General features: G+C 47.5%; 1 protein-coding gene across 1 annotated transcript in view; it reads left to right on the top strand.

Moving 5' to 3' along the window:
• The window catches only part of LOC144722304 (peroxidasin homolog), a 92,940-nt gene that overhangs the window by 22,436 nt on the left and 55,206 nt on the right, over positions 1-15,298 (top strand). Inside the window, exons 2-5 of the mRNA XM_078600443.1 lie at positions 614-685; positions 9,262-9,333; positions 11,397-11,468; positions 14,185-14,256. Of these exons, the coding sequence (XP_078456569.1) occupies positions 614-685; positions 9,262-9,333; positions 11,397-11,468; positions 14,185-14,256 (288 nt within the window). The remainder of the gene's footprint in view (positions 1-613; positions 686-9,261; positions 9,334-11,396; positions 11,469-14,184; positions 14,257-15,298) is intronic.

The raw sequence follows: 15,298 nt of genomic DNA, 5'->3' as shown, positions 1-15,298 counted from the left end.
CTGTAAATCGAGATTCTTGGTCAGTTTGGGTTGGTGAAGGATTGATCCACGACCAGATTAGATGTCGCTCTGCTGTTGCTGTTAGCCGTGACCGGGATTCAAAGTCAGGCTGGCGGGTTCACAGGGCAGTGCGCCAACCACTACAACACCAGTTCAACACGTAGTAGGATTTCGTGACAAATATGATTAATTCTAGAGGATTTTTTTGGGGGGGGGGTGGCTTATATCTCGTGAATATAACTGCGTCGTTAAACCCGCCACCACCCGACACAGCCATTTAGCAAGCGTTGTCACGCACACAAAAACGTGCTAATTAGTTCAGCAACACCGGCGCAAAAAAAAGAATCCCGTGGACAGCACAAACGGCACGTGAACAATGCAAAAGTGTCCGAGACATCGCAGAGAGACCTTGCATGTGTTTGCAAAGCGAAGCGCCCGTTGCTGACACCGTCACGCACCGAAGGCCTCGGGGCCGATCCTGTGGTCGAGTTGTTTTCGTGTTTGATGTGTGTCCATTGCTCGTGCTCGTGTCTCATTTTCCCCGTTGCTTTGGAGTAAACATTTGCCCTGCTCTATTGTGCCCCCCCCCCCCTCGCCATGCCTTCTCTTCCAGAGACCTGAGGTTCAACCGGATCAGGGAGCTGCCCGTTGGGACTTTCCGTGGCCTCAAGGACCTCACCACCCTGTGCGTCCCTGTCTCCTACCGCTCGTCACCAACGATGCCTGCGTTGTGCAGTGGACATAGTCAGCCACGACGATGATTGCGTCCTGCTGATAAGCTTGAGCTGATGTGTTTGTTTAAACAGACTCAGGCCCGGTAACTGTAATGGACTCAAGGTTGAGTCCAGCGCAGTATGTGCTAACTGTCCTGGTTGTTCAGTAGGGGAGCGATCGCTTGCAATCGCATTGTTGCGCGTTCAAACCTTGGTTGGTGGTTGACTCAGCCCATCATCATTTTTTTTGGGGTCGATAAAGTGAATACCACTTTGTGGAGAAGTCAACAGTGGTTGCCTCAGAGCTGCAAATGAGCACTGTCCCAATATTCATCTGAGAAAGAGATAACTTTGACTTCTGACTTTGCTTACGAAGGTTATGCTAAATGCACGACAACAACATTTGGCACTAGCAAGTAAGTGACGTTGACACCACTGCGGCAATTGTGCCAGGCTGGGTACGTCTTGACGCCGCATGAAATGTCAAAGGCTCATTGGCAGGAGGTCACGGGACAGACGCAGGTGTTACGGGTGTTATGATTTATAGCAGGGGTCCTCAAACTTTTTAAACAGGGGGCCAGTTCACTGTCCCTCAGACCATTGGAGGGCCGGACTATAGTTAAAAAAACTATGAACAAATTCCTATGCACACTGCATATATCTTATTTTGAAGTGAAGAAACAAAACGAGAACAAATACAATATTTAAAATGAAGAACAAGTAAAGTTAAATCAACAAACTTGCCAGTATTTCAATGGGAAATATGGGCCTGCTTTTGGCTAATGAGATGGTCAATGTCCGGTTCCATATTTGTCACTGCTAGTCGTAACAAGTGATGCAAGTGTGCATCCGTTAGTCTAGATCTGGTTGGAGATTTCAAATGTTTCATTCTGGAAAAAGTCTGTTCACAGACATCAGTGCTGCCAAAGATGGTTGCCATTTTGAGTGCATGGTTCCTGAGATGAGGATATGTCTCAGAGGGGAGAGATGCATAGAAATTATGAAGGCTGCTTGACTTGAATGCGTCTTTCAGAGAGTCACAATTCTGCAGTTCAGCCAGTTCCATTTGGTAAATTGTATCCACATTTTCAATGTCAATAGAAAATGGGTTACGGAAAAGCTGTATGTCCTGTTCATGGAGATGAAGCTCTTTAAATCTAAATTGGAACTCCTTTTGCAATTTTTCCAGTGAATCCACACATGTTTTGTTTGGGAATGCAAACAATGGTTTTTCCGCTAACAGATTTTAAGTTGTGGGGAGATGGCAGAAGTTTTCCTCCTTCACTTGTTTGATGAGAAGGCCTAATTTTACTTCAAATGCTTTGACATGTGATTGCATATCACAGATGAGCTTCCCCTTTCCTTGAAGTTGCACATTGAAACTGTTGAGTAGCTCTGTTACATCTGTCAGAAAGGAAAGGTGCCATTTCCATTCTGCATCATTGAGCTCTGGTACTTCTTTGTTTTTTGAAAGCAGAAAAGCTGTAATCTGTGGAAGTAAGTCATAGAAACGTTTCAAAACTCTCCCTCGACTCAGCCAACGGACTTCTGTGTAGTACAGAACATCTTCATAGTCAACATTTAGCTCAGACAGAAATTCCTGAAATTGTCTGTGGTTTAGTGCATGAGCTCTAATGAAGTTAACGCAAGATACCACAATTTTCATAACAGAGTCCCACTTCAGTGATTTACTACACAGCGCTTGTTGGTGGATGAGGCAGTGTATGGCTATTGGATGAGAATGGTTATGTTTGTCCATCTCTTGGTCAATGCGAGCAATTACTCCTTTCTTAGACCCCACCATGCTAGGAGCACCATCAGTTGTCACACTGGCTAGTTTAGCCCAGTTCACCTCCAAACCATTCACAGTTTGGCAAACCTTTTCATAGATATCCTCTCCTGTAGTTGTTCCTTTGATGCTTTGCAGTGCAGCAAGCTCTTCTGTGACTTCGAAATAGTCATTCGTCCCACGAATAAAAATTAAAAGTTGTGCAGAATCACGAACATCATTGCTTTCGTCGAGTGCCAAGGAAAAATAGGAAAGTTTTTTTGTGGAGTTTTGCAAATGCTGATGCAAATTGTCTCCCATTTCTTCAATCCTCCGTGTAATTGTAGGTCCTGAAAGACTCACTGTACTAAATAAATCGGCCTTCTCTGGACACATCTCTTTGGCAACAGAAAGAAGGCATTCTTTAACAAATTCTCCCTCCACGAATGGTCTGCCAGTGCACGCTATTAGCTTGGCAACTTGAAAACTTGCTCGCAGTGATGAAATATTTAGCTGCTTCTGCTTCACAAAAGTATTTTGCTGAGTTGTTAATGTATTTTTCAGTTTTAATATTTTATCTTTTCTCACTTCTCCGACCAAACAATCATATTTATCTTTATGTTGAGTTTCATAGTGTCGACGTAAATTGTATTCTTTGAACACAGACACTATATTCTGGCATATCAGACACACAGCTCTTTCCTTGTACTGCATGAAAAAGTAATCATAAGTCCACTGTTCTTTGAATATCCTACACTCCGAGTCAATTTTTCTCTTTCTTGACATCATTGTTTCCTAGGGAGTCAAAATTGCTATTAGTAAAATACCAATATATATACAGCGCTACAAAAATAATATACCAGCAATAACTTTGCCCACACAGAGACATACAGACTGCACTGCCCATCAATGCAGTCTGATTGGGGGAACTCCGCTTTTACCCCAGGCTCACACTGGTGCGGGTGCCATTAAAAAGTTAATTACACCTGCAGTTTTGTTCACAGATCGCAGTGCGGTGGGCACAATGAGTGCCCACCGCCGCAGCTCAATCAGTGCTCGCCACCGCAGCCCAATGAGTGCTCACCAGCGCAGCCCAATGAGTGCTCACCAGCGCAGCCCAATGAGTGCTCACCAGCGCAGCCCAATGAGTGCTCACCAGCGCAGCCCAATTAGTGCTCACCAGCGCAGCCCAATTAGTGCTCACCAGCGCAGCCCAATGAGTGCTCACCAGCGCAGCTCAATCAGTGCTCACCAGCGCAGCCCAATGAGTGCTCACCAGCGCAGCCCAATGAGTGCTCACCAGCGCAGCCCAATGAGTGCTCACCAGCGCAGCCCAATGAGTGCTCACCAGCGCAGCCCAATTAGTGCTCACCAGCGCAGCCCAATGAGTGACCATGGGCCAGATAAATGTCCTCGGCGGGCCGCATGTGGCCCGCGGGCCGTAGTTTGAGGACCCCTGATTTATAGCTTTGAACAGATTGTTGGGGCAAGTGTTGTTAGCGAGCCCTTATGGATCGCCAGCACGACGCCCGACCGCCTTTGTCTCCCCAGTGGCGATGTTTACACACCGCACCAGGTACTCATTTGAGGCTGAGTCAACCTACGGGAGGCTTAGGACCGGTTCAGATATTCGTCACCAGTGTTGGCCGTGATCGGGAATCAAACCCGGGTCGCGGGGTTCGTAGCGCAGCGCGCTGACTGCTACACTACCACTCCCTACACCGTTAAATGCACACGCTCACACGCTCACACACACACGTGGACACATGGACACACAAACCCAGACACACACACCGACAGACATTCCTTCAGCGTTCTCAAAAATATTCGTAGCAGGAGAGCCAGCCAAAGCACACGACACTGCTCATTAAGATTCAGCAGCACAGAACCATTTCGCATTAATACTGCTCGCCTTCTGCTGTGGCAGTTTCAAACTAGGAATGCGAGTTGCTTCTCTGCATCACTGTACGTACGTGGAACTTCTGTGCTGATCGGGGATGCGGGGGCAAAGGACATCAAACTGAACACAGCAACAAGCAGTTCTGAACAAAATGAGTTTTAAACCGAGATGATTTCAATTGTGCACAGCTCCAGTGGCTTGCTAATGTCGGAAGGAAGAGCGTTCCAGACGGCCACAGAAGCGCATTTGAAAGCGCGCAGTGCGACGAGACCGTCTGTCACCGTCGTGCTCACGGGTGGATGTTATTCTGGGGAAATGTTCACCAACAGGCGTGGACTGCGAACGGTGGTTTGCTTCGTTGGACAGCTTGACGTTTCACATTTTTTTTCAATGCGTATGAGGAATTCTTGCAAATTCACCGACACGTTGTGAAACCCACATGATGTTTTCCGTCATTGAAAAATGTTGGTTCTCATCCATCGCATCCTGTTTCAACGAGTGCAACTCTCTGCTCTGTGGTCTTTGCAAATCCCTCACCTCAAAAAGCCAATTCATCCAAAATTTCGCCGCCAAGACTCCTCACCCACCCCCATGAACGAGGCCACGTTGCTCCGCTCACGCACATCCTGCTCAATGGCTCCCGATACTAACCCCGAATACATTGATAATTGTTTTTTTACCCTTTTATCTGGCAACAAAACTGACACCTTTTTTACAAGGAGTTATGTTTGCATAGACCACAATACCTGCAGTCATAATGCAAACAAAAAACGTAGCTCTGATAATGTATGCACTGTCCTTGAAGTTGATTGGTCCACACCCGAGACAGCTTTCCTTAGAGAGACTTGTGAGACTAGGCTCTAAAAAGGTGTCAGTTTTGTTGCCAGATAAAAGGGTAAAAAACCAATTATCATATTTTTTCTTCTGGCAAGTGAGGTTCCAATGGTCCCGAATACATTGCAAAGATCGCACTCACCGCCTACAAGATCCTCCATGACTCTCCCCCCTGATCACGGCTGGCTACGTGCGGTGCGAGCGAAGTTCAACATCCATCTGTAGACTCTGTTTCCCCAACACTCAGGCTTTCTGTCGAAACCCCCACGCAACCTTTGCACACTGGGAGGTCGCTCATCCTCCTCTGCTGCCCCCCCCTGCCCCACCGCCCCCCCCCCCGCCCCCCGTCATCTGAAACTCCATCCCACCAGCCACCCGTGCTGTTGGCTCCCCGCTCCTCTTCAAGTCCAGGCTCAGGGCCTGCTCGAGGCTGACCTCTCTCTCTCTGACATGTTCCCACGGTGTCTGTATCTTGAGATGTGGTCGCATTTAGGCATTATATAAGTCCACACTGTATTTATTCTGTGATTCATAAGTAGCTATGACGCCATGTCCGGGAGCATTGTAGCAAGTGCCCCATCCCCGCAATGTGAAGATTGAACATTTATACTCTTTGGTTGTTTCGGTAAAATCGCATAGATATGAAAGTATTAATAGATCACGACGTTTCGATCGCAACACAAGCAGCCGTCTTCAGGTGAGAGAGAGAAAGCTCCTGGAACAAGGTCTTGTGTAGACGGTCGCTTGTGTGGTGATCGAAACGTCGTGATCTATTAATAATTTTCTACCCACGTGACTTTACCCAAAGAACCAAAGAGCCACGAAAGCTTCAGATCAAGATTGAACATTGAATCCCCGATGGTCGCCAACTCAGCTCATCGTTCCTCCGCCGCTAATGAACAAAATGAGTACGCCGTGGGAAGTCAACGTGGTCCTTGCTGTGATGAGATCAGCTCCCCACCACGGGAATTGTGGAATTCCCACCAGTCGCTCAGATCCGCCATGTATCGAGCGACTGCCCTCGCACGGCCGCGTTGGCCACGTGCACGGCTGCTTTGGTGACAAACACAATTAAGGCAAACGTTCGTCAAGTGACGTGCGTATATTCGTGAACAATTAAATGTTTAAATTTTAGTTTGCGACGACCGTGAGTGGTGACTACGACCGGTCACGGGCTGCTGGAGACCAAAGCGCAACCGACCATGCTGAGACGAAATTAACGAGTCTGAATGGAGAGACTGTCACGAAGGTCATTGAGAAACGTTATCAGAGGTTACGGTGCACCGTAGAACACCAAATATGGTCATTCCCAAATATATTATCCACATGAAAACATCGACCGAGTTCACTGATAGGCTGAGCTGATAATATCCACACCAACATTTTCACAACTGAGTCAACTGAACGTTTGACTGCTTTCGTTGACTGAGATAATGAGACTTGACTCAAATCCCACAAGGTTGTCGTAGACTATGGCTACGAATAAAAAATAAAATTGTGGACTAACTGAACACTAAATTTCGATTTAAAGCTTTCGTGATTGCAGGGATTCATCTTCTTGGTTCTTTCGGTAAAGTCACGTAGAAGGGAAATAATAAAATAATAAAAATAAAACAAAAAAATACAATTCTCACGACGTTTCGGCCACAACGCAAGCAGCCGTCCTCAGGTGAAAAACAGGGCTGTGGTGGTGTTCATTCAGACGCTGTCTTTCCGTGGCCGAAACGTCGTGAGAATTGTATTTTATTATGTTTTATTTTTTATTATTTTATTATTTCCCTTCTACGTGACTTTACCGAAAGAACCAAGAATAACTGAACATTGCAGCACACACACACACACAGACGCGCATATGGGGGCTCTTTCGCAGGAGTGGATTTCGCACGAGAACAACAGAAGACGGCCAGCACCGCACCTCCCTCTCCTCTGACCCCGTGTTGGCTGCAGGCCGCTTGCCTGGTTCATTAATAATCCTGAGCAGTGGCCCTGGCAGGAATGTAGGGTCATGAGCTGTGGCCGTTCGCAGGGGCAAGCGCACGGGCCAGGGACCGCAAGGGGCTGCTGGGATAATTCCAATGTGGTTATTTGTGGAGGCTTTATGCCGTAAGTATTTACGACTTTGTCTCAAATCCCCGTGGAATTGATGCTACCGCGGCATTTTTTTTTAGTGGCGCTGTGTTAGATATGTTTGTATTACTTGTGTTTGTCTTGTAGAACATTTTTTGAAATTTTGGCTTCTCATTCAGGGGGAGTGGAATATTTTTCTTACCCAGTGCGTAATACCATTATTATTATTGTTTACCATTACGCTTGTTAACTCAGGAAAGCCTCACCGAGTCTCAAGATTATTTTTGAGGAGGGTCCTGCCAAGTTTTCGCAGTGTCGACGATATGGCAATTTGTAGTTTGAATTAAGTAATTTGCATCGAAATATTTTAGCATTGAGATGTTGGGCCAAAAGCAGTTACACTGTCGGATTTTTGTTGTTCTTTTATCTATGTGAGGAAACCATATAACCTGCACAAAACTCATGCAGAACAGGGGGGTAAACACACAGACTCCACGGATGAAGGTGCCATCGTCGGGAATTGTATGCAGGCCTTCTAGCTCGGAGGCACAAGTGTCACCACTGCACTGCTCTGCACCACCCAAAATACTTCCGATGACTCTCAAACACTTTTGGCGAGCCACACATTAACGCACACCTCCGCGTTATCCGAAAACAATGAAAATAATAATTAAGGCAAATATTTTTTGGTGACTGCATTCAAATTACGAACACAGAGTCGCTAGCTTGCAAATATCCTCTTCTCGTACACGACTAAAGATCTAAGGTGATCGCAGCAGTGGATAAGTATTGTTTGCGGGCCATTTCAATGTGGAAGGCATCAATGTGGCGGCGGGCCGTATGAAATGAAGCCGTGGGTAGTATCCGGCCCAGTTAATTACACTTAAGTGGTTTAAAACTCAGATATTTATTTATCTATTTTGTTCAATCATGCTGCTGGCAAATGCATAGGCTGTGCGTCTGTGTTAAAAAATGCGGTCCGGTGGTTCCATCTCGGACAAGGTGTCCCTTTACGGTGGCAGACTGCGAGGCAACAAAGCAAACGGCAAGTGAGGGCACCAGACATTCCTGGCCCGGCTCTCTTTCGACGCTCATCGGCAGGAAACGTGACAAATGCGCGCAGCTGCCTGCCGCAAGAGATGACAACAGCGCGCCTGTTGAATTCCGAAAAACAAAATTCCCACCACGTACACCACGAATGTAGGCAGTAGCTGCAATTCCAGCTTCACCCCACGAATGCCTTTACCCCACTTTTTTGGCAAAAATACGTCAAAACGTTTTTGACGTATTTTTTATTTCTGCCGACTGCTTTAACGGTCGCACAAGTTGGCACCGCCGGTTGGAGCAGTGGAGCCTCGAGAGTCGTGAGAATGCGAGTTCATGTCTAGGTCACGGTCATCTTGGCCCCCCATTACTTTGATAACGAATTACATCGTCCGTGTGTGGTGGATAAAATTGGTACCACCTGGTTGAGGCTTCACCAACCTTGGGGGATGTCTGCAGTGGCTGTTCAATGGATGGGCTGGTCCCTGCCATAGGAATGGAGACAATCAGTGCCAAATGCTTATTTGAGCATGGTTTTTAATTAAAATACGATGGCGAAATATGAACTACCACGCCTGGTTCGATCCCGACCCTGACGCCTGTATATTTGGAGGTTGCACGTCCTCCCCGTGGTCGCGTGGATTTTTCTCAGGGTTCTCCAGTTTTCCCCTCCACATTTAGAATCAACAACCGTTTCGAGTATGTGGCTGCTAGAAATGTCCACGTGACACGCGACTTTGTTGAGCTGACATTTGTGGCCAGGTCGCTTCTGAAAAAAAAATCCATAGCTCAGTGGGAATTCGCTTGCAAAATAAAAAAAAAATTGTAACAAAAATAGTTTTGTTTATTAAATTATGCTTTATTCTTGCATTGTATATGTTGAACGTTTGACTATTTTGCTTTTAACAATTCACGACCATTGCGTGTGTTTTCAGGCTGCTGAACAACAATGAGCTTCGGCGAATACCACGGAAGGTGTTTGACGAGCTGGAGAATCTGCGATACCTGTGAGTGATTCTGTCAGGACGCTTGAATTTATTGTGGCAGGCAAAGCTCTCCCTTGGTTGTGTGCACATGTATGCCGTGCTATTCATGCCGAACGTACGACGATGGGTCCATGTCCGGTAGCCGATGTGTTGTCCGATTGTGCGCTGTCCAGATCAAGAGACACTTCTAACAGGAACGTCGCATGAACTCTGTCCTCCTGCTTCCTGCCAATCCTCCACCTTGGCTACTGAATGGCTTAATAACCCCAACAATCGCTTCTAATGTCACAAGTGTCACCTCGCCGCCGTACGAGAGGAGACGGTGGCGTAAGTGGTTAGCACACCACGCTACAAATCCCGTGGTTCAGTTTCAATTCCGGGCCACGCAAAACATGAGTGGAAAGTTGTCCTTCAAGCAGTCCTGGACTCCTAGACTTGGTGAATGTTTGCAAGGAGGGCTGGGCATGGTGCTGACTGCACCACCCACGCCCGCGCTGTCCTGGCACACATCGGAACCCTCCGGGAGCGCTTGCTCCAGCAGTCTCCTCGATAACCATCGCACTGCAGACTTTTACCTTCTCCCAATACAGTCGCCTGCCCTTCGAACTGCGGATTAAAGCGACATTGTGCTTCACATTCGATGTAAATCACCGCACACGTTGTTAATGTTCCACAACAAATAAGCACAACGCTAAATACACGTTTGTGCCGACCCACACCGATCAGCGTGGTGAAGTATGGTCAAAGGACCCCCATGACCGACACGGCATGGAGAACCCTTCATGCAGCAGTGGATTGAAAAAATAAAATCTGTATTTTACTAATTTATATTGCAGTAAAGGCTGGATATAAGCACACCCCTTGGGGGCAATGCCTTCCCACCACCAGTGCAGTGTAGGCGTGTGTTGCGGACATCAGCGCTGTGCGTATATCCCAGAACACTCGGCACATTCGTCAATAGCACCGTTGCATTGAAGAGGAAAACAATAAATATAATAGACAACATTTTTGGGCTATGGCCCTCATTCATCGGACGTAATTAGAGAGGCCAGAGTGAATAAAGGTTGGACACTTAACACCATGCGGCCTGATGCGATTTAATTACAAGCATGTTTCCTGATGAACAGTTCTTTTTACTTGGCATATAAATCGTTAGAATTCATCTGGGAGCGTTTTTAAGCTAATTCATATCAGGCTCCATGGTGTAGGGTGCAGTCCAACTCTTACCGACTCAATCCCTCTGGCCTCTGTATGTGCTATGAAGAAGAGTCATTGCCCGAAACGTCACCTATTATATACAGGGGCGCCTCGACTTACGAACGAGATAGGTTACAGATGTCTGTTTCGTAAGTCGATTTGTTCGTAATTCCAACTTTACTCCCGTCGATTCCAAACATGTTGTACGGCGTGTACACTAAACACGGGGAATGGCTGTAGTTGTAGATGCCGGTGGTTCTTCATGTTCTGCTGATGGAGATGCCACCACCACCGCCACCACCGCCATCTATTGCGCGGCGGTTGAACTTACGAATCTCGGTCCGAACAGGCAACTGGACATACGGACCAGGTTTGTTCGTATCTGTGAAAGTTTGCAAGTCGAATGTTCGTAACTAGAGGAGTCCCTGTACTTTTCATTTCTTTCAAGGCCGCAATGTGATTGACGAGGGTGTTGAGGTTTTGTTATTTGTGCTTGTGCAGCACTGCCAACACAGCAGCGTCACCAAATAATGTGTGCTTATATAATCTCTGCTCATATCCAGTGCACGCTGTGCCAAAAATGTGCTGCTATGTCGTGTCTGCGGTATCTAAAATTGCACGTCTGCCGTCAGCCGCGTGTGTTTGCCGGGCACATCTAGCGCGTGAGTCATGGCAATTTGCGAGAAATCTCTCCGCCTTCCCCGAGGTGAGAAGCGGGGGCGTCGGGTCGCGCTGTGGACATTTCACGGTGCCCCACCTGGTGGATTTTAAAATTCCGCACGCGGCGTGGAGGTCCCATCGCCATGCATGCAAGGTGTGCATTGTGCAAATGCACTTTGACCCCTCTGTGCGCGTTAACCTCCCTCCCCCTTCGCGTAACACTGCAGGTACCTCTACAAGAACGAGATCCAGAGCATCGAGAGGCAAGCATTCAAGGGCCTGAAGTCCTTAGAGCAACTGTGAGTATTATATATATTATAAACATTCACACTGACCGTGCATACCGTGTCCACCGACACGCTCGTTACTCCAGGACAGTCGAGACCCCTGTGCCAGGCGGTCGTCTACGAAACCCTTGCTGTCGAGTAAGCACCGAAGCCCTGTCAATTCACCAATGAATCCATCGCCGAGCCTCCAAAGCTCGCTTACAAAATGTGGAAGGATTCGTGATAAGGTTCATTAGCCATCGCTTGGTGAATGGCTTCCTTCCTGCGAGCGCAAGGCAGTGGAGGACAGAGAGAAGTGGGAGGGAGGGGGCTACACCGCTGCCAATCCCCCTTGAAGGAGGACAGAGCAAGACACGGTACACCCTCTAAGGCCAATTTGATGCTGGACCGAACGAAATTTTGTACAGCAACTCCCTCGCCTGTTTTCGGGTCGTGCCGATATTTTGTTCTGCACAATGTCTGGGATCTTCTCGTAGGTAATTATAAGAAGCTCCGGGCACGCGGAGAGGAACGTCGGACATGGGTGAAGCTGGGGTGCTTGAAGAAAGTGCATGCTTAGGAAGCCATGACACCTCAATGGTCCCCACAATGGCTTTGGCAGGTTCACAAACCCGCATTAAATCTTGGAAAGTGTTTCGCGATAAAAAAAAAATTCCAATGATTCTCAACGTTTATTTTCCAGTGGAGCTCCGCTTGTAATCTTTTGCCAATTCTGAGCAATTGTGTGTGTTTGGGGGAAAAAAACCACGCGTTTAGGGAGGAATATCAAGAAAAACACTGCGATGCAGGTCGCCTTTCAGGCACCTGGTTTCTCCGACTTTTTGGCTTACGCAGCCAAGGCTCTCAATTGATTTCACTGGCCTCAGTATCGTGCTCCTGCAGATGCGATCCTGGCTGACCTTGTCCGTGTCTCCACGTATTCCCTGGAATCTGCACGAGAGCCAAGAGCATATTAGAGGCAAGCTGCCCGTTTTTCATGCGTTCATTTGTTTGGTTTGCCTGACCGTAGTTAGGTGCTAATCGTGGCTCTGTTATGCTTTTGGTTGCTAGCAGCGTCTGGCATGACAGCACTGTAAGTCGGACCGAGCACAGAAATGCGGGAAGAGGCTCATGGTAAATGTCTCACCGCTTGCGCCTGGAGTGAGACTGAATTAGGATGGGGGGTTGCCTGCCAATTCAGGTGGTGTAGGCTCGGGCTTCGAGGTGGTCAAAAGATGCGAAGTACAGCAATTTGAATTGTGAATCTATGCATTCATTCATCGCGCATTGCCAGCGAAGGAACGTTGCACCAAAGGCGTGACCTCTTGTGACACCATTCGCATCAACCGCTCTTGCTGGAGTGAATTGTTTGATCCACGGATCACGGGGGGATCACCACAGGGAGGGCGGCGTTACTCCTTTGAGGGTCGCGGTCCTCACTTCGAACGTCGACCGCCAACTGAGGTGCGCGTCGAGACGGGGCGACGCGTCCCAAAAGTGTCAGCCGTCGATCGCGAGGAGACCGGTTGCACATGCAATGGTGACTTTGCTAACGATGTCGAAACCAGCGGATGGCGAGCAGGGCGTCTTCGGCATCGCACGTGGAGGGACTGCAGCCGATACAAATCAGCTCGTGAATCTATCTGTATGGAGATGTGACTGTGATGCCGTCACATGTATGGGGGCTCTCTTGATGCTCTGGGTTTATCCCATGTGGTAAGCGCTTCTAAACGGATAGCTCCTGGGCGTGTGTTCTGGTCGTGCCACGTCTTGTTCGGAATTGGTGTCCAATGTTTCGGTTCACGTGACGGGAGCTGCTTCAGGAACTGAACCGTTGGCTACGTACGGTGTGAAAGAAGTTCAACATGCAGACATACAAACAAAGATGCTCCCACTTGTACTACCTGAAGACGCATCATAGAGCAATACAGCACAACCGCAAACACCTACATAGTCATCATGTTTATAAATGGCATTGGTGGAACAGCCACTGCAGCACCGTGCTAAACATGTCTTGAGTCTCCGTAAAGTGACTCAGTACCTGGCTTGCAAGAGGGAATTAGTCGAGCAGTAGAGGGTGATGATTCTTGTGAATGAATAACATCGTCGACCATGACACCAGTACACAAGGGCCTGCCCGTTTGGAATGATGTCACAGGATCATTACCGTCCACTGCGCAGCGTGGTTATGTCTTCTTCTTGGTTCTTTCGGTAAAGTCACGTAGAATGGAAATAATAAAATAATAAAAATAAAACATAATAAAATAATTCTCACGACGTTTTGGCCACAACACAAGCAGCCGTCCTCAGGTGAAGAACAGGTCTGTCGAGAAGACAGAGTCTGAATGAAACACCCTAGACTTGGAGCGTCTATTTAAGCTAGGTTGGCGGGGGGGAGAGCGCCTTGACAAAATAATTTGCATATCAAGAAAAAATTATCATATTTACGGGAGTTATGGTTAAGGCACACAGCTCAGTATTAACCAGGGCAGCCTGCCGGATTCGACCCGCAAACCCCCCATGCAATAAGTGACGAACGCATCTCCACGAGGCCATGTGACCACCCCAATAAGTTGATCAGGTTATCTGAATAAAAATAGGCCAAGTTTGATTCGAATAAGCCTGTGCTATTTCTCCTGATTCTTAATATATACCCCGGTGAGTGAAGGGTGCTTTCCTGGTTTAAATGATTTTCAAATTCTCTTCTTATTGTTGATACTAAATTCTGTTCAATGTTTCTTCAACTCAGATACATTCATTTCAACCTCGTGGAAAACTTGGAACAGGAAACCTTCAGCCATCTGCCCAGGCTGGAGAGGCTGTGAGTAATTGTTACGCACACACACTGCACTCGTGAATACCGTCATGTTCCCTTGACAGGAGCTGACCCTTTCGTTCGGCTCAGCTTGGAGTGATATGGCAACGGCAGCAATAATGTTCACCGTCCAACAAATAAAAAAAATGTCCCCACTGTCATATTTAGTGCTGGGAGGTGCTCATCTGCATTGGTGGTCCTGCATCAGTGGTGGAAATTCCACGTTACTATTTGGGGGGCGGTACATCCATAGGGGCAGTCATTGTTGTCATGCCCCACAAAGTGTTGTGGCGGGCGTGTGAGGCTTCATTTGACCTCTTACTCAGAGCGACCTTTGCCGGCTGTCTGTGGCTTTCGTGTCGCACTCCGTGGGAAGCGAATTACCTGGTTGTATGCTGGTTGCCGATCATATATGTGTCACTGTTTTGCGTGAGATTTAAAGCAATGCAGAACTTTAGACCGGCACTGGCCAGAGAGATGGAGTGAATAACAACAGTTGGAGACTGCACTATGCATCATGGGGGCCCTGGCGTAATTGAAATGTTGGGAACGTTTTTAGATGAACAGCTTTAAATTGCCATACGAAAATTACCAATTTGTAATAATTTAATATCGGACACATCCTTCAAAAGTAAACAAAACCATGCACACACGAACTCATTTACCATTGAGGAACATTCTCAAAAGTTGCTGACCCACTGAATCCCGCGTGCAATGCGTCAATAACCTTTGATGGTTATTTCTTGGCCGCCACCAACAGAGGTGAGCACTGCCCAGCGCTTGCGGTGAGTGCCAACCACGGGGACGCTCTGAACTGGATTTTAAACGTCGTTCACGGCACGTGTTTTTTGTGTAGAGTACATTCAGTTTCACAGCGAGCTCAAAATCGTTTTTTTTTCTCTCTCTTGAAAGCGTAACATTACACGCGCCATTACGTGCGTCCAACTGCAGATACGTGGAATCGAAAGTGGCTTTAAGATGATGTAGTCAGATCTCCCCACGAGAGTGGAAGCCATCGGCTGGCACGCGACCACGCCAAGTCGGCTCA

This window comes from Lampetra planeri, chromosome 14, assembly GCF_965212315.1.
Source record: "Lampetra planeri chromosome 14, kcLamPlan1.2.h2, whole genome shotgun sequence".
NCBI classification, from domain to species: Eukaryota; Metazoa; Chordata; class Hyperoartia; order Petromyzontiformes; family Petromyzontidae; genus Lampetra; species Lampetra planeri.
The sequence above is the reverse complement of the archived record's forward strand: the minus strand, read 5'-3'. Positions and strand labels throughout refer to the sequence as shown.